Below are 19,690 nucleotides of genomic sequence, written 5' to 3'. Positions count from 1 at the left end.
ATACCGTCAGAGGTCTGTAGATAAGATACACGCACCTGTAGCTCGGCAAAATCATTCAGCATATTTCAGTTTCATTTTACAATTAGCGACGAACACGATACAAAACTCAACGACTACGACGAAAATGATGTGGCCCAAGAAGTGCTCCACCTACCTGGTGATATGTTTGGGTAAAGTTTTGCCAGTGAATGTGATATGATTTGATGCCTACTCTGTGAACTAATGATAGATATTGTGTGCTTAAATCCAGTAAAAACATCACCTAAGTCCAGTCAAAATATACAAAGAATAATGTGAATTTTTCTAAAGAGTTTATCGAAATTATTTTGTGCTTTAATAGAGAACCTTCTATTGAACTGAAGGATTATTCATAATAGATTTAAGAATATTCATGAAGAAAATGTACTTTAACTTTTAAGAACAAAACATCGAGAATGTGGAAACAGGAAATCTAATAAGTTTGTGAGTTGCAACAAAGTGCACACAAATTGTATAAAGTGCTAATGACTAAGCCCCAACAGGGGAGCATATCTTTTTATGAGTAACAAAACTGTAGAGTGTATGTCTCACAAATAGAGTCCACAATTTGTGTAGACTCTACAAAAATGTGCGCTTATCAGTTGCCTTGCGATATAACCAAACGCTGATAAAGTTGGTTTACTCATCGTTGACCCAATCGTGTTTGTTTGCCATGAGTAATGGGCACAGGTTAAATTAGGCACAAAAACATCTTCATTGTAAATTTATAACATCTAGATGCACGGCAGATAATTTGCCAGACTAAAATTGATTACAGTTTACGCTGAACATTTACCAATTTAGTTGATAAATATTTTATTTGCTTAAAGCTTAATGTAATACACCGCTGCTAATGCCGGATGTGGCCTAAGTTCAATAATTATTACACCGTATAAATTATAAAATACACTGGCAAAACAATTATTTTTGGTTAACCGGTTGGCCATTGTATATTGGTGGCGGTGTCTGGATTTCCTTTTAGAACAAATATTTTATTTGTTTAAAATTAAATTTCAAAAGGCGAACACATTTAGCTTAAATGTCCACCAAAATCATATGGAGAATCTAGACAAAAAGTCGAACAAAACAAGAAGAATAATCGAAACTGACATCCGCAATGAAACAATAGCAGATTATATGCCAAAATAGGGAACCCCCCTCAATCAGCAACCCGCTCGCGCGCTGAGCTCAAACTGATTTATCATCGAACTAAGAGCGCGCGCGCGCATATATCAATTTTTTTATGTGTTCGCTAATCATATTTTGCTTTTCGCTTTGCTGTTAAATATTTTCTCAATAATTAATTATTAATATTTAAACAAGTCGGCGAGTAAATAACAAGCACGCCAGTTCCCATCCGTTTGATGAATGTTCAACCGTCGCTTTCAATGAGTTCCGTTCTAGCGACTCGCTCCGTTTGATGGACCACACACACAGCGCGTTCATCAAATATTTATTTGTTTTTCTGTCTTTTTTTTGCGTATTCGACAAGGTGTTAAATAAATTTTTGTTATTTTCGATTTGCTTACAGTTCTACTGGCATGCTTCATGCAGGAAACGGAGGCCACGCGACGCGTGAATCGCGGACGACGCACTCTCACACGCAGATACTTTTGTAAGTCAACCAAAATATGTACCAGAAAGTGAGAACATTTAATCAAAATTTAGTACATAGTGCAATTAGTAATCTATACTTAAATTCTCTTTTGTTTTATAAAGAACAAGTTTTAAACACTAGGAAAAACTATGTAGACTATGCAACTATGCAAAGTCACTTTGGTTGCCACTAAATGCTTCTAATGGTTAGTCAACTGCTAAGGAATACGCAGCTTCATTTAAACTACATTTTATTAGATGTTCTTACATATACTAGATAACTCTTGGAATAAAATGATATACTAAAACAATCCCAATCTGCTTGTTTTACAGCTGGACTTGCCATACCCGGCTGGGCTGTGGTTGCCTGCGTCGCTGTGGCTGAGCTGCTGCTGGGCGCTGCTCTCTACTTTGCCATGTACAAGATCATATTGGACAAGGAGCCGGAGCAGGCGAGCACCTATACGCCCGCCCCGACGCACGATTCGTCGGCGGGCGTGCAGCCGGCACACACCGTGCAGCCCGACACAACACACACTGTGCAGCCCGTGCAACCTGTACAGGTGGCGCCAACGCATGCCACAAGCATTGCCTAGAAGCCGGAAGTGCTATAGCTCTTGCAATTGACTAAACTAAACAATACCAAAGTAGACATAAATATACAAATCTACGTGACACGTTCCGTATATTCTTTGAGTTTTTTATTATACCCTTGTTTTATTAATAAATCGAATAAACTTTTGTTACAAATAAAATGTAAATCGCGTGGCCATCTAATCTAATCGCCCGGCTGGCGCTTTGTTTGTTTGGAGCTTCTTCAGTTAGCTTGGCTTTTGATATTTTTATTGATGCTATTTGTGATCCAGTTTGTCTTCTAATCTATATATATATATACTCACATATATGCATGTGTATCGTCTCTAAGCGACCGATTGAAAGTTGTCTTATCTATTAATTGAGGTGCTTTTTGTTGTCAACTGAAACTGGTCTTTGCTCGACTGACTCTGGCCTAAGCCATGGCATAAGTTGCGGATGCAGGAAAAATTGACGTCAAGTTTGCGCAATTCATGGCAGACTTTTGAGCGCCACTATAAATTATAGACACATATCAGAGATGACACATCAGCTAGTTTTTAGCTGAATATTTTTTATCAAGCCTGGTGAGCTCATAGTTGCGAATGCATTTCTTTTAACAAGCAATAAGAAGTTTAGTCAAGTTTTCTTTGAATTCTTACCCAAAATCAGTAATTGTTCAATAATATTTTCTATAAATCTTTGAAAAAAAAGTTTGAATGAAAACCCAAATAAATTGCATATCATTTATATTAATTTGTCTGTCAATCTTTACGGGGCCATTTTATTAAGATCGAACTCAAGAGTCACATGCTAGTCTTAACATTTTCTACTAAAAGAAATTACTCGTACATATATTTTCATTACAACAAAGCCAAGCCTGGTTGGGTTCCTTAATAAGTTGTCTCCTCTGTCGCCTAATCATTATTATTATTGCCTTTTCTTCGTGCATAATATTCAAATAAAACAAACAAATTAAAATCTCGCTATTAAATTACCTACCTTCTCGCTAGCCTCAGTCAACTCTTTTCTAAGCATCTTTTCTGCATCTGTGACAGTTTGGCTGAGCAACACTGATCCGTGGGAGGAACATCTCCCGATACTGATGCCACTTGCGGTGGGTACTCGACGGCACTTGGCTGCAAAACGAACGCAAGTTGCCCGCTTTGCGCTGACAAATCGAAATTTGTTATAAACGCAATTGATAAATCCCCGAGCGGCACTTGAGCTACAGCTGAAGCTGAAGCTGGAGAAGAGTACGCGCTGCCATGGCAGCCAAGTAGCTGTGAATGCTAACAATTGCCGCAGCGCAAAGCTTTTGCTATGGCAACACGACATCGTGCCGACATTCATGGGTAACGGAGGGCCAGCAGGGCGTGGCTGGTGGAGCTGCCGCTGCAGCCGCATAACCAAAGCGGATTTCAAATTGACACAAAACAGACAAAAAGCAAATCGTTTAGGCGCAGCCACCCGCAGAAGCAGAAGCAGCAGCAGCCACAATAGCAGGCTAGACCACACACATGCAGGCACTGGGGCAGAGACTGGGGGCCAGTCGAAATTTGTGTAACGGAGCCAAGTTCCCAAAAAGCCCCCCAAAGAGGGCAAAGCCGGCGATACAAATACCAGCAAAGCCAGCCAGGCAGCGAGAGCCTGAAGGATACTTTGGGTCGGCATAACAAAGCCACACAAAAGACTTGCCCCCGCACGACGACGACGCTGACGATGTTGGCTCTTCTCCTTGTTGCTCCTATTAGAAAGGGATGCTGCTGCTGTTATGGTAGAAGCTGCAGCGCGTTTAAAGAAAATAGCCAAACTTGTTTTTACAGTCGCTTTCGCGGACAAGTGCTTGCATGACGCTTTATACATCTGCTTTTCTCTTTACTATATACGATTTTCTCTCTAACGTTATCACTAAGCATAAAAATTTGGCTATTGGAATTGAACTGGCGATTTTCCGTAGCGCTCATACACCTCAACCACGAAGTCAGCTTTTATGGTCACATTGATGTATGTTTTTTGTTAAAATGCAGTTTTCAGTTTCCTTTTACCCTGAGGCTGAGTTTCCTAATACTTCATCTTAGTCAATTTTGATCAAAGAACATGTTCGTAGCCCTTACAACTGTGCATTAAGTCATAACAGACTCTTTTATATATGAAAATGCATTGTTGGACATCTACCGATATCTTGAAAACAAAAAAACAAAAGTTTTCGACAACAAATTCTTTTTCACAGATTGATATGACAATCTACATAGTACCTAATCATAGTAGACTAATCCAAATAGACTTTCAAAATTAAGCTTAACGCGGAAAACGAGGGTAGTTTACCCTCGACTAAATAAGACCTTTATTGGTGCATTGTAGACTATGTACCATTCTCTTCAAAACTCAAAAGGTTGATATAAAAAGTTTTAAGCTCGATTAAGTTCGATTTGCGAATCGGACAGAACGAACATCTTAGTTTGAATACACTCAGTGAGACCATTACTTGTCCTTTAGCGACCACATTCCACTGTCTTTGGAACCCAAAAGATCAAGAAAGAATCCTCAGCTCGATTTGGTTCTTTGGTAAGAGAACTCGGGAAGAGCGAACATGTGATCATTTAGAGAATCTGTGGCAGTCTTTATATAGGAAAAATTAATCAGCTCTAAAAAAAAATATATATAGTTAATAGCCTCAAAGCTTCCTTCTTCTAGACCTTACACATTTAACATTACATGACTTAAACTAGGGTAAAAAATTTAGCTAAATTAACGCTTAAAGTAAGGCACGGTAGCTCGGAATACCCTTTGTTTGTCTCTGCCTAGCTGTGTATGTGTCTCTCTGAGCTGGTAGTGTTAAAGTTTATCAACATATCGTCAACATTGCTACCGGCCCCCGTTGCAATGTCAGGGAAGACTCGCTCATATTTATTTATGGCTCAGCATAAACCCACAAGCATACATATATTCTTGTTAGCCCCATACTGACCACGAGCCGTGCGAAGATGGGCGCTGGGGGGGCTGGGACGGCTGCATCTTGGAGCAGAGCAGCAGCTGACAGTTTGGCAGCCGTTTTACAATGTTATCAATTTTTGTAGCCGTTGTTGTTTGTTGTTGGTGTGCTTTGGCCCGGATTTAGCCATGTACACTTGTTGTAAACAGCAACATTAACAAGGGTTTGCTTCAGCCTTCAGCGAGACGCGAGGGGCAGGTGCAAGAGTTACGGGGGAGGGGTACACAGCGCACACTCATAAGCATTCATTGGAAATCCTTTTCGATTTATTTGCGTATTCAAACGGAAACATTTAAAGTGATTGCGGATGCAAATTTTGCCAAGTATGTAGCGTAGGCAGCCGGAGCAATACACACACACAAAACGTAGAACCAAATGGCTCTGATATAGTACACCAAGTTCCACTTCTGGCCCGCCACCCCTTCAGTTACCAACTACCCTGCTGTTGCTTTGCTTTTACTTTTTCTTTTTTAGGATTTTTTTTGCTCGGTTTCACAGATCTGAAAGCGTTTACCAGCGCGTGCCTGGCAACATTTGCGGTTTTTGCGCCAACTTCACACATTTTCTTATGTCGGTTTCTCGATTTGCTTTGCTCTGCTTTGCTTTGCTATTTTTTTTTTTATTTATTATTGTTGCCCTGCCATGAGAATTTCAATTTTTAGCACAGGTGCTTGTGTTTGTTGAAAAAATAAATATCAATCATACGCCCCAGCAGCCCCACACCAAAGCAGCAGCTGCCTTCCCCCTTTTTGGCTTGCGACAAGTTATTTTATTTGAGTTTATTTTTGTTTTAGCGCGCACTTTTTAATTTTTATACTATTTTCTTTGGTAATTAGTTAAATTTTGTTGATTTTTTTCGTTAGTCCATTATATAAATGCTATTAATATACGAGAGAGCAGTTCGCAGAGATGATATAGGTAGAAATAATTAAAAACAAATATGAGAAATTAACAAAAATGCTTCGGTTTGAAAACACAAGCTAAGGTTTATGTATTATTGTCTTAGCCGAAGGCCATAGATTCCATAGAATAATATTAAGAAATTTAATTAAATATTCTATATGTACAACATAATTATTTTTGAGTAGAAAGTGACCACTTGGACAGGGCTTTAGAAAATTTAACTTTTTCGTAAGAGAATGTAATTAAACTTTGTATGAAAAAATATTTCTGATAAAACTCCCCGCTATAGATAGATGACTATAAATAAAATGTACTATTAAAACCGCTCGATGTAAATAAAAGGGCTTTAATCTCGGCCAATTAAATACATTTTTATGTTTTCCCTCTAGTCCAATGTAATATTGGATGTATTATTGTCTTAGTAGATGCCAATAATAATAAAAAATATACATATTAAATGTTCAATATATACAAGAGAATTTTTCCTGATCCAATACTTTTTGTTAAGCTCTACAAACTTTATGTTAGCTTATCTCATTTATAAACTTAATAAAACATTTATTATGCGATATCTTTTCGTAAGCACAACTGTAGCCCATTCACACATTACGTTTTATATTTATGCCCGAAACCCAATTTCAGTTCGCGTCTCTTTCGCATAGATGTGCGACTCGGTTGAGCCGTATTGTGCCCATTAATTTCGCACTAAACTACTAAAAACTGTTAATGACTGGCAATTGTTGTTTCGGGGATGGGGCACGGCTAAGCTGGTCTGGGCTGGGCTGGGCGGTTTGGCAAGGGGGCACGCCGGCTGTGCCGCATCATCATCAATGACCGATCAGCTGCTCCACTTGAAGCACTTTATGGGCAATTGTTGCTGACAGCCTGCTAATTGCCTTGTGGCGAGCAGCCAAAGACAACAATACGATTGGATCTAGCCATAGCCAGTGCTTAGCTGAGTCTCGATGTCGCTTTATCATTCCGACAAAAGGCAGCAAACATTTTCCTCGGGCCATGGCAATGAAAATAAAACTTTAAGCAGTTGCAAGTTGCACGCATGACGAATTATACACAGCGAGCAAAGCTTGGTTTAGATTGGAATGCAAAATAAAACAAGAATACTTAGTTTACAATACGAATAAACAGTAAAAAATGGTTAGAATAACTCGCCTGTTCCTCCTGATAAAGCATGGGTTTGGAGATGCTTCAGTGGAGATGCTACGTGTTACATAAATTGGCCCAAAAGAAGTATACCCTACTTTTGGTATAAAAATACTTAAATTAACCAAAACTAATTTGTTTTTAAGTACCATAAAATGCCTCACTTCATGGGTAATAATAGGAAAGATAGCTTGCTTTGCAGAAGACCAAAATACAGCATAAACTCGATGATAAGACAAAATTGTTTGCCATAAAAGACTAGGAGGATCTAAAGATAAGATAAAACCAGTCGCAAATATTAATTCAGTAGTTGGGCGTGTATTCTTCTTTAGATACTCTTAAAATTCCCTATGAGAATGGACTTGGAATTCATAATTCGTGCTCAGACCAAGAACTTACTGTTGATAAAGCTTAAACTGGATTTGTGTAGAAAATTCTCTATATTTTCTCACAGTGAGACTTGACCACACTTTTTCATTTGAGGGGACCACGCAACGATTTCAAATTGAAATTAGAATGCAACTAAAACAAAACAATTTAAATAAATTGGAAACTACGAGAAGCGCACAATGTAAATTTTGTGGGCAGTGGCGGGTTTAGAGCTAAATAATTTAGCAGCGACTGCAGAAGCGAAGGCAACAGTAGCTGAAGCGTCGGCAAATTAAATTAAATAGTTATATCATGCGAATAAATCGCCATGAATGTATCGCACATACGCCCCGTTGAGCGCAAAGCAACCGGACAGCTACTTACGAGCCGCGCACCAAGTGCTGGGCATCAGTACACGCTTTGCGCTCAGCGGCAGCAGATCGTCCATGTGAGAACGTGGTGCCTCCTCCTTACCCACGCGTGTGTCCGTGTCTGTGCTTGTGCGAAAACTAAACAGCGCACAAATATTTGTGCATATTAGAGAAACAGAGAGGAAAGCGACAGACAGAGAGAAAGGGAGAGACTTCCTGTCTGCGCTTCTAATTCCCCAGCGTATCAACACGCGTGCTGCAACGGCTACGACGCGGATTTGAACCAGCGCGCCAGCCAGAAACAACTCCAATCGACAACGACTCCAACAGCATCCGCTCCGGGTTTTTTTGTGATTTCTTTGTGTTTCTCATTTAACGAACTCCGGCATGCATACGCCGGCTGGTAAGGTGTCGGGCTATATTGTCCTGATGATTGTGCAAATAGTTTTTCTGGTGCTATTCTGGCTTTTCGTGCGTTACGAAAAGTCCGCCATGCCGTCGCAACTCGTCGCTGAAGACGCTGGATCAGCAAACGAACACGTTTCAAAATATCCGCGTGAGTAGCTATCATCATTTTCCATTGTTTCTATTGTGCCTCCTGTTGCTCCCAATGTCCTCGCCACCTTATTGTTTAGACGCATTCAGACGCAACACGTTAAAGTTACTGCATAATGTGAACACACGGTAAAACACAGGTGAGAGTGCTCTAAAAGAGATACCCTGTAGCCAGCACTCCATTGTCTGAGGTTAGGGAAAACCTTTGCCTGTAGTTCGATTGCAGTACTCAAAGATGACATTCAAATGTTTGTATAGAGTCAAGCCAAGAGTCAATGTTAGAGAATGAAGCTTAATATCAACTTGACCAGGAATATATATGCTCCAAGTGCCTCTACATGCCCTATATGCTATTTCCAGTTGATACAGCATATAAATAGTTAGTTTATTCAGAATGTCATTAAATATTATCATTTAATTGACAAGCAGCCGACTCAAAAGTAGGGGACAAACCATCGACTGACCGCTAATGACTGAGCCTAGTCCGGTCCGGGGGAGCTGTCAGTCAGTCAACGGGGCCAACAATATTAACTCCACTTGTCTTGAGGCGATTGCGTGTCATCTATGGCTGATAAGCTTTTATGGACAATTTCATAGAGACAACCAACTAAACTAGATAACTATTAATAGAAATATGTAACGCCAAGAATTTATGAGCAATCGAGCGTATCAGCAAGCCACAGAGTGAAAATCCGCACATGATATATAATTGGTATTAACTGCAAAAAATTACCCAGCGTTGCGCGAGTTGAAATGAATAATGTTAAAATTGGCAGTTGTATGAAAACTATTTGCAATTCGCGCCTTATATATATATTTTATTATGTATATATATATCAGAGCTCAAATTGATACCACGTGAATACCTATTTGCCTTCCTTAATAATATAGTTTTTTATATATGTTAGTTCACTTTTTGCTAAATATTTAAATAAATATATGTAATATTTTCTCTACTAACACCTTCTTTCTTAGTTGTAGGCTCTAAAAACATCACTGAAAAAATTAGCTGTTAAAAGGCGCAAAGCGGGGCTTGTATTCTAATTGGGCTTCTTGCATTTGATGTATAGAATAATTAGGAAGACACTCGTTTTTTCGATTAAAAATATATAATACCGATCCCATCATAAAGAAAAGTGCACTGATTTCTGCCGAATTCAAAGATCTCGTGGGAGAGATCTTTATCCCAAGCTGAGAAAGTCTTATTGCACTTAAAGCTAGACAAAGCAAGGCCTACACGTATCCTCCATCCTCCATCAATTCGAAATTTCGAAATGACTTTCGACTCATGTTTTGACATTCCTTCATTTCGTACTTTGTCAAAATCATCTGCTAGTCCCTGGACGAAAAATGCGTAGCATAAAAAACAATTTGAAATGTCAGCTTAATACGATATTTAAAAATTAATTACAACTAAAAGAAAGTGCAAGGCCCCAGCTTCAGTTAATCCTACATATTAAAATAGCTTTGGGTCTGTCAGATGCTATTACCCATGCCAATGTGAAGTCCGGGCTATTGGCGAATATGTTGTGAGTGGCATTTGGCAAGTGTTGGCATTTCATAAATAAATAAAGTTATTTTTCGCATAGTCTCCTTAAAGTCCCGCGGCAGCAATTGCATTAATTACTTTTGCCAGCCAGAAACCGAACGAGGCGCAGCGCTGCACACACAAATGAATAATTAAAGTCATTAATTTCAATTTATGCAAATGCGTCTGTAAACAACTTGTTGCAATTCATAATAAATAAATTAAAACGTATTTCACACTAATTGCACCCGCACACACATGCACATGATCGGCTACCGTTTGCCAGAGCCCGTGCCAGAGTCCGTGCCCGTGCCCCGTGTCCGTGCTTGTGCTCCGTGCTCTGGCTGGTGACATCAATCTCAATGCAATTGACTTTTGGCAGCAGACAATTGGGCAACTAATTGAAACGACTTGACTCAATTAATAAGCGTGCCAAGGCGCCGTCTCACTAAACGACCCTTGCTTTGTTACAGAATTTCAGGATGTCCAGGTCATGATATTCATTGGCTTTGGCTTTCTGATGACCTTTTTGCGCAAATACGGATATAGTGCCACGGGCTATACACTGTTCATGTCCGCTCTGGTGGTGCAGTGGTCCGTCCTGATGAAGGGTTTCCTGCACATGGAAGGCGGCAAGATCAGGTGAGTTTTCTGCAGCAGCAACAAATTTAAATGCTGTCTGCCAATCTGAATAATTGCCCATTAATTAAGTGCATTTGTGTGTGTGTGTGTGTGGGTGTGTGTGTGTGTGTATCGTCCCCCTGCCAAGCGCGCGCCAAACAAATAAGTTTAAGAAATTAAGAAAAATATCCTCAAGATGTAATGAATTCATGCAATTACTTTAACTTGAGTCGTGCCAGGCTGTACCGGGCGCAAGGCGGACGTACTTCAACAAAGTGCCACAGCAAACACGTCCAGGGCGCAACGGTCTTGTAAATAAAAATAAAAAAAACCCTTTAAGCTATTTGCTTTACATTCCATTTGCCGTATTGAGACTCTTCTTTCATTTCTTGCAGCCTTTCGCTGGAAAGCATCATCGATGCGGACATTGCCGCCGCCGTGCCGCTGATCAGCATGGGCGCACTTCTGGGCCGGACCACGCCCATTCAGCTGCTATGCATGTCCATCTTTGAGGTGGCCCTGTTCGCGGCCAATGAATACCTGGCCCTAAATGTACTCAGCGTAAGTGAAACAAGAAAGGAGATAACAGTTGTATCTTGAATATCTTAAAAATTGTTCGTATTGATATCTAAAAAGGTAGACCTTTTGTCAGGCGTAGCTTTTTCAACTAAACTATTGATACTGCTCAAGATCGTAGTCACATTTAGGAGATTCCCTATTTATGCTACAGTAAACTCCAAGTCAGAGAGAGGCGCCTCCAATATCCTTTAAATATCTCCTTTCCCTTAATTGTAAATATTATATAAGTTCAATACTTGTAACTATACCCTTTTCCCTCACTCATTTGATCGATTCCAGCTCAAAATAAAACATTAAAACATTAAAACAACACTCCAAATGAAACATATCAGATAAATACTATACCATTTGTCTGCCATTCCCAAATGGAAAATAAGCTTGAAAATGCGTGAACTATTCCGAAAAGGATTCGCCATGCTGCAATTACTAAACAATAGAATTTTCTAAAAATTTCTAACAAAACGTAGTTTTCTATAAACTTTAAGCTTTTTTCATCCAGTGGTTAATTTTTTTCACAAAATGTAAAACACGTTTCAAATTTAAAAAGTACTTTTTAAATGGGATTCCAAAAATGCCGAAAAATGTTTTAAAAATATCTGAAAATATTTCTAAAGATCCAGCCTGAATTTTCTAAAAAATATCGCATGGCTCTCCTTCCAAGGGTTACATATGTTGTTACAAAACCATAAGGCTCTCTGCAAGAGCATTAATTGAGTATAAATAGAGCCCTTATCTGCCGTCTAATCACCTGTAACTTCTCGACAGATCTGCGACTGTGGAGGCTCCATCACGGTGCACGCTTTTGGCGCCTACTTTGGCCTGGCTGTGGCCCTGATGCTGCGCCCTGCGAGTGACCAGAACGAGGCGGGCAAGCACGAGGGCGCGAACTATGCATCCGATATATTCGCTATGATCGGCACCACTTTTCTCTGGGTATACTGGCCCAGTTTTAACTCGGTGCTGGCAGCCGGATCCGGCGGCGAGCGCGCCATTTTGAACACGTTCCTCGCATTAGCCGCGGCAACAGGTGAGTCACGTGCCACTGCGATTCCGAGTCAGCAATTAGCTGGCTCAAGTGTCGGCCTACTATCTTGTAGTTATATATATTCGCGGCCCGGCTGCGTCAATTATAATGTTGGCGCAGCTATTAACTAAGGCGCCAGCCGCTAAAATTGAAAAGGTCCCAAGCTACGTTCAGGGGTCGGCGAGCTCTTCAAATCTTTATGCATGCAACTCACAAACTAATTAAATGTCAAATAGTTTCGTTAACACATTTGAAAATTTATTTTGAGCACGTAGCGCACATAAAAACCGTACAGCAAGAGCAGGAGCAACAGCCACTGGTCAGCCTGTGTTTATCCCTTTGGGTGGGTGTGTGTGTGTGTGTGTATGGGTCAACTATGTTTGACCATGGCCATGTCCTACACAACATATAGAAAATCTGCTAAAAGCAAAAACAAGCCGAGAGCCAGAGTCCAGGCTTGGGCTTGGGGGCGGCGCAGTCTCTGCTCTGGCTGTTGCCTTGGTTAATGTAAATAACAAAACACAAATTAAATGTATACAAAGGGCGCCCGGCAATGACTACAACAACAACAACAACAACAACACAAATGGAGCAACAGCAGCTGAGATAAGCCGAGCTGGGACTCTGGTCGAGTAGCCAGCCGAAGCCAGTGTCTGAAATTGTGGCTCTCTCTCTCTGGCGGCGACACTGGGGCGTCTGTGGCCAGAGCCTTGCCATGGATATTAAAGCCCTCACGTTACAGCAACACGGAGGCAACACCTAAACAGCGCAATAGACCATATGAGCACAAGTTAAAGAAAAAAACTACAAACAGACAGAACGCACTTGTAATACTCTTTAAAGGTATAGAAAAGTTGTCGACAAGTTAAGGCACTCTTAAAACCTTTACCCAGCGATGGATTTGTGAGCTTTGTTTTCCACATTTCAATTTTGGTTTGATTAAAAGGCTTACGTTCAATTTAGCCTAAATTTAAGACAAAAATCCATTTAAAAATTAGCTAACGCAAAAACAAATATCAAAAAATATATCCCAAGAAAGATTTCTAATCGAAAGCCTAGCGTTTTTAAAAGAAATATATTTCTTCTCAGTTTTAGATGCGTTTAATTTTTAGGCAACCAAAATGTTTTAGAATTTGGTTCACAGTTCAAAACAAGACGGGGTATTCTCCTGTTGACAGGAGGTTTTAAATCAGGTTTTAAATTAAAATTATTCAACATGCTGCATATTAAATAATATCCATTGCTCAAAAACTAAAAAATCGTTTAAAAAACAAGCCAATTTGATTTGATGTAGACAAAGAGCATTAAATATTCGCTATGCGCCATTGTAATGTTGAAAAAAGCTGGCTATAGCTGGCTATGAGCGTGGCAGGACATTTTATGCGGAAGGATGTGCGATTAGTTGAGTCAACGTGGGCCCTGGTATCCTCGTATCGCCCCTGGGCCGTATCCCACCGTTCAGTGGCTGGTTACTTGGCTCGCTAGTTGTTGCCTTAATTAAACTAAAGCTGGGGATTCAGTTCAATGCTGAAATTAGAGGCGTTCTGTGAGGAGTGTCCCCATGTGTCTGTGTGTGTGTGTGTGTGTGTGTGTGTGTGTATGCGGGTGCTGCGACATGCACAGCAGACGACGCCATTTGGTGTTCAAATGCGGCGCCAACAGCAAAATACGCCCCAGTTGTTGTTTTCACACCAAGTTCAAAACGAGCCTGGGCCCTGTCCAGCCCCGTCCTCTTCTGTCCCGCCTCCTCCCTGCCAGTTCAAGTCCTGGTCCGAGTTCTGGTCAGTCCGTGTCGCCCGTCGCCCGCATTGGGCAACAACGTTAAGCACAAAACACATTTTATAGTCACAAGTGACACCATTGGCGTTAATTTAAATTGTTAAATATGCTGGCAACAACAACAACAGTCGACAGTGCCCGACTAGGGCATACCCTGTAAATAGATTCGAGCTGCTATATTTATTCCTCTCTGATTTTAGAAAATTGTAAATACCTTAAAAGAAGTAAACTACACCGGATTTCTGTGTGCTTTACAACAGTCTACAGTGCTCGACTAGGGCCTACCCTGTAAACTGCTTTAAGCTGCATACATAATTCACTCTTATTGTACAAAATTTTAAATGCCCCTAAAAACTACATGCTCTGTTTTTAAACAATTATACTTTAAAAATTATTATTTCCAGTTTTTAAAGTCTTCGATCCGTCTGAGTTAAGATATGTATCATTTGCAGAGTGGTAGATGGCGCCTTTTTGGCTGTCACATACCGAGGCCCGCAGAAACATACCCGATTGCTGTACATTTTTAATGGGTGTTGAGTTTAACAACAAGCTAGAAACAACTGACGCCCCAAATCTCGACTTGGCTCTGGTTTAACTTTGCTTCGCCCACTTCCCCGCACAGCCTGCGACCGGCAGTAAAAATACTGTTTAATTGATTTTTAAGCCAGAATTTGCAGTACTCGTAATTCTGTGTCGCCTGGACATTGTCAAAAGCTGCTTCTAAAACTGTTGCGGTTCCGATTGTTCTTGTTATTATTGTTGTTGTTGTTGTTGTTGTTGCTGCTCCGGCTGTGATTTGCTTTTGCAGTTGCCACAGAAACCGAGCGGTGTCCCGTATTAACTAATTTATGCAAATTATTATTGCTGCAACATATGTTTCGCCATAAAATGAAGATTTTTAAGTATTTAGTGTTATTTTTGCGGAGATTTATGTTTGCCAGTCTAATAAACAAGAAGTGTGCCCCATTGCTGTTGTTGCCTGGGCGACAGCCGGACACAGGACGAGGACGCGGACGAGGACGGGCACGGGGACTGGTCCGTTGCCTTGTTTACATTTTTATTAGTTTTGTGTTTATGAACTGCGGTTGTGGCATCGGGCATTGTGGCTCGTGATTTCCATTTGCTTCGCTTGGATGATTTAAGAGAGAGTCCTGTCGTTACCAAAATGGAGCTCAGCTAGAGATGGACACTGAATGCATTTTGAGCAAACGACAAGAAATATCTAAAACCAACCAATTCGTGTCACGAAAAAAACACGACAGACGCTCAACTCTAAGCTGAGATAACTTTGTTGCCAACTGTGGCAACTCTGTCTTACATACATCATCTTAAGCATTTACATATGTACACACATTCACACATGCCTACATAGATACGTATAAGATAGGTATAAATATGCATGCAAATATGCAAAAGTTGGGAATCTTAAACAGTCCTATATGAACTTGCCCGCATTCTTATAGATTTGCCAATAAGACATACTATTTTATTTGGATGATATTTATTATGTTATTAACGATTTTTAGCCTTGACATATAGAGACTCACAAACATATACATATGCACATTAAAAAGTTGCGAATCGTTAACATTCTTATCGGAACTATCCATACTCAACATGCGCATAACACCGTTCACCAATAAGATATATACTTTCTAATCAGATAATAATATTAATATGTATTTCTATTAATTCATTCAATAGATACACACACCTTTCAGTATGTACCACATACATATACATATATTAACATACATATATATGTATATACACACCTCTTCCGACATGTGCTTTAATACGTTATATTATAAGACAATCTTATCAGAACTTACCACCAACTAATATTTTATTATTGTCCCATAAGTCATCAGCATTTGGATATTATTTCACTTTTGTTTATCCAATAATTGAACACATAAAAAAACACAAAAAAATACACACACACACACGCACACCCATTCGAGGCTTCGCACTTTAAATTATATTTTACGGCTTGCACTACACAACCACAGCCCACAATGGCTTCTAATGATGTCCAGTAAGAAAGCTTTAGACCGATGTAATCCCTATGTAGCTTGAAATCGTAAACAAATTAATAAACTGAATGTTTAATTGCACTCACGCACAGCAATATTACTAAAAATCGCGCCATTACTAATAAATTTGGCGGCAAAGCCGCTCTTTGCTTGTGAGAGAGCGGAACAGTGTGACCAGAGCACACGACGCTATTCTTGCCAAACAACTATCGATGATCGTGCAAATCTATCGACAGTGGCCAAAAACCAATAAGTACTCATTCCATAATTATCGAAAACGCCAAAATTGGCAAAAGTCATTGAAAATATTTGCATTGCATTTAAAGCAGAATTCAAATGGAATTGGCTGCGCACTAATAAACTACTCGAAAAGTGAACAAGATGCGGAATGAGCGCCCGTGGGCCAAACTATGAAAACTATACCAGGTTTGGCAATGGCCCAGGTTTGGCAATGCCCCCCCCCCCCCCCCCTCAAGGGGAGCCTCCTCGAGACTGGAACACTTGAAATACTGATGCGCCTTTCTGTTCATGTTGTTGTAACCCCTCCCCGTCTCTCCTCTTCTGATTGCAGTGACCACCTTCGTTGTATCCGCACTTGTCAGCCATGAGAATAAATTGGATATGGTGCACGTGCAGAACTCGACGCTCGCCGGCGGCGTTGCCGTTGGCACCGTTTGCAACTTGCTGCTCGGCGCGCACGGCGCTGTCTTAATTGGCATTATCGCCGGCACGGTTTCGGTGCTCGGCTATCGCTATTTAACCGTAAGTTCAACAACTGCCCAAAAAAACAGGGGAAAAAAAAAAGAAAACAGAGAGAAAGCTGCACACTAATGGGAAGGTGGAGGAGGACTACATCCGTGCTGGCCAACTACCTGGACTAGCTATGCATGTAATCCATGCAAACACGAGGCGTTATTCAAATGCCCAAGCTAGAGTCTGGAGCTGAAGCTGGAAGGGAAGCTCCAACCAACATTAGGCTCTGCTGCACTCGGTACCTGGACCGTGGTGTCGTCTGTTGCGTTTTAATTAGTGCGCCTAGCAAAAATGTGACGCTAATGAGTAAAGTTTGTTGCCCGGCGGCCTAGGCTCCCCTCTTCATCTGTCCGTCCGTCCGTCCGTTCGTCCGTATGCGCTGTGCCACTCCGGCGGAGGTGTGTGTAAATAAATGTACACACTTTTATAAATGACCAAAGGCCGCGGTCCAGTTGCACATTTTGCACTTTAATAACGTTTAATTAGACGCCAAAGTGAACATGTACAAAATAACGGATGAGCGAGTGTGCTCGATTGTGGAGTGCTCGACTAGCAGGTACCCTGAAGCCAAGCCAAGTTAGCGTTGCAAACATGTTAGCCAGTTTTTATACTATACTTCTTGGCCCATATCCATAGGATATGCGGTCCGATCCTTAAGATACTTACTACCTACACGCTTGTGTATACGGCTCTTATATTTTTCGGGTTGTGTTTAAAACCATCCCTGAATATGGAAAGTTCTATCGACCTGCTTTAGTAGTCATAGAAGATTATATATATATTTCTAATGTCAAGTATTTGTCAGCAAGGACTTAATTAGATCGACTCAGCTCATCCTGATCAAGCATATATTTATGGCTTGCTTGCATACACTTGCGCAAAAACAAGCTACCCCTTTTAACCACATTCAATGGGCTCAGGGCATACAAATAAATGTTAGATCCCCTTTGAACTTTGAAATGCATTCAAGCAGCGGGGTTAAAAAACTTAGCTTAGTATTCCAAAAGTGCTTTAGCAGGATTACATTTTCACATACTTCTATGAATGTTTGGGATAAATGAAAAAGGAACAAAGCGTTAATTTAATGGAGTTTTCTCTCTCTTTTTTTATATAAAAGTACAATTCATTTTTGATTTGTGGCATTCAAAGTTTAAATAAGGCAAAAGATTGGGAGACGTTTCACATGTATCTAATATGTTATACCCTGTAAATTGCAGCCCTGGTTGACCAGCAAACTGCGTTTGCATGACACGTGTGGCGTACACAATTTGCACGGCATGCCGGCGCTGATATCGGCCATCGCCTCGGCCATCTACGCCTCGTTGGTCACCGCGGACGACTATCAATCGGAGCTACAGGACATTTTCCCAGCCATGGTGGGCAGCAACAGCACGGCAAGCAAAATTATGGGCGTAAGTTGGCGGCAGCTGCAATTGTTATTTACTTGCGCACACACAAACACAAGCTAATCCCCGACCATGTTGCAGGGCCTGGGACGCAATGCCAGCACACAGGCGGGCTATCAACTGTTTGGCATTGCCCTGACTCTGCTAATAGCCATTGGAGGCGGCATTTTGACAGGTGCGTAGGGAGTTATTCAATGCAAAGAAGCGTATAATTAAATTGGTAACTGAAAACAGGCGCCGTCTTAAAGTATACCAGCTTTCGGAATCTGCAAAAGGACGAGCAGCACCAGGATGAACAGTTCTGGGAGGTGCCGGCCCTGGAGAACAAGGAGGAATAGTAGGAGGAACTTTGAATGTATACCCTGCTTTACTGTGTCTACCCTGTCTACACATGCCAATTTATTGAAGTGGAGTTTCGAATATTATTCTTTTTTTATTATTTTCTATTCTAAATAAGTTGCACTTGCCTGCGCACCACATGTTTGCTTAGCATTTAGAAATAGTTGTTGTTAACTTTTTGGAGAACAACATTTGCAAACGCTTGTTAAAGCCGAATCTGACAATAATTTGTTCTCGCAAACTTGTTTCGCTTAATTTTTGTAGACATTTTGTCGCATTCAATTAAAAAAGTTGCAAAATTTACACATTTAATTAGTGCTAACGAAAAATCTGTATAAAATACGAGTAAAATTGTATTAGCAATGAAAATATTTTAATTGTGACAACTCTCTCTCTTTCCCCTTCTCTCTCTCGCTTCTCTCGTGCAATTGTTATTTTTGTAAATGCGTTTTTTCATGCTGCGCGCAAATTTTAATGGAATTAAAATCCCGCACACACACACAACAATCGCAAAAAGTTTAAATATGCCAAATGAACTTTTGCCTGGCGCCGATTCGGAGTCAGTTGGGGCCAACTTTAATTGGCGCCCGTTTCTGCTACGCAACTGGAATGCAATTGTCCCCGCCAACAATCTGTATGTGCGGGGTGTTCTGCATTGAGACGCGGCTAATTAAGTGGCCCAAGACAAAGTGTCAGCTAATTAGCTGACTTTTGGCTTAGCTACTTGCTCAGTTCCGGACAGCTTAGCCGGTGATTAGCGCACCTTGCGAAAAGCGCACGAATAAAAACAAAAACAAAAAACAAATAATGTCTTTTAAATGCAATCTTCGCCTTTTGTTCGCCGAGCGATGCGCCTCGTGATAAGCTGGCAGCCAACTTCTTAGCCGGATTTACGCCCGAGACCTAGGTTCGAGTGGATCAGATGAGATTGGACGACGACTGATGCAGAATGGACGGTTTAGAGAGGCAGTGGAAGATACAATTATGGATAGATAAATAAATCAATTAGATTGATATTATTGAATAATAATTTTAAATGAATAATTTCAAATGTACACAACTCGCTTAATTGAAGTTGGATCTG

General features: G+C 40.6%; 2 protein-coding genes across 2 annotated transcripts; both read left to right on the top strand.

Annotated features, from left to right (window-relative positions):
• Positions 1-28: 28 nt before the first annotated feature.
• Positions 29-2,300, top strand: hoka. Its single transcript, XM_002060026.4, has 3 exons — positions 29-170; positions 1,550-1,633; positions 1,948-2,300. Exons 1-3 carry the CDS (start codon positions 125-127, stop codon positions 2,208-2,210), a joined length of 393 nt encoding a protein of 130 aa, XP_002060062.1. The 5' UTR covers positions 29-124; the 3' UTR covers positions 2,211-2,300.
• A 5,706-nt stretch (positions 2,301-8,006) lies between these two features.
• Positions 8,007-18,978, top strand: Rh50 (Rhesus blood group-associated glycoprotein Rh50). The gene is made up of 8 exons (XM_002060027.4): positions 8,007-8,542; positions 10,543-10,711; positions 11,086-11,251; positions 12,035-12,296; positions 16,680-16,870; positions 18,079-18,273; positions 18,349-18,442; positions 18,502-18,978. The coding sequence occupies exons 1-8, from the start codon at positions 8,374-8,376 to the stop codon at positions 18,603-18,605; spliced, it is 1,350 nt and encodes a 449-aa protein (XP_002060063.1). The 5' UTR covers positions 8,007-8,373; the 3' UTR covers positions 18,606-18,978.
• The last annotated feature ends 712 nt before the right edge of the window (positions 18,979-19,690 follow it).

Source organism: Drosophila virilis, chromosome 3, assembly GCF_030788295.1.
Source record: "Drosophila virilis strain 15010-1051.87 chromosome 3, Dvir_AGI_RSII-ME, whole genome shotgun sequence".
NCBI classification, from domain to species: domain Eukaryota; kingdom Metazoa; phylum Arthropoda; class Insecta; order Diptera; family Drosophilidae; genus Drosophila; species Drosophila virilis.
This window is presented reverse-complemented; position numbering and strand designations above follow the sequence as displayed.

Excerpts from the sequence above, each read along its gene's own strand:
- hoka (XM_002060026.4), top strand. The coding sequence starts at position 125 with ATGATGTGGCCCAAGAAGTGCTCCACCTACCTGGTGATATGTTTGG. Across the intron at positions 171-1,549 it reads CTACCTGGTGATATGTTTGG|TTCTACTGGCATGCTTCATG; the intron begins GTAAAGTTTTGC and ends ATTTGCTTACAG. Across the intron at positions 1,634-1,947 it reads TCTCACACGCAGATACTTTT|CTGGACTTGCCATACCCGGC; the intron begins GTAAGTCAACCA and ends CTTGTTTTACAG.
- Rh50 (XM_002060027.4), top strand. The coding sequence starts at position 8,374 with ATGCATACGCCGGCTGGTAAGGTGTCGGGCTATATTGTCCTGATGATT. Across the intron at positions 8,543-10,542 it reads ACACGTTTCAAAATATCCGC|AATTTCAGGATGTCCAGGTC; the intron begins GTGAGTAGCTAT and ends GCTTTGTTACAG. Across the intron at positions 11,252-12,034 it reads TGGCCCTAAATGTACTCAGC|ATCTGCGACTGTGGAGGCTC; the intron begins GTAAGTGAAACA and ends ACTTCTCGACAG.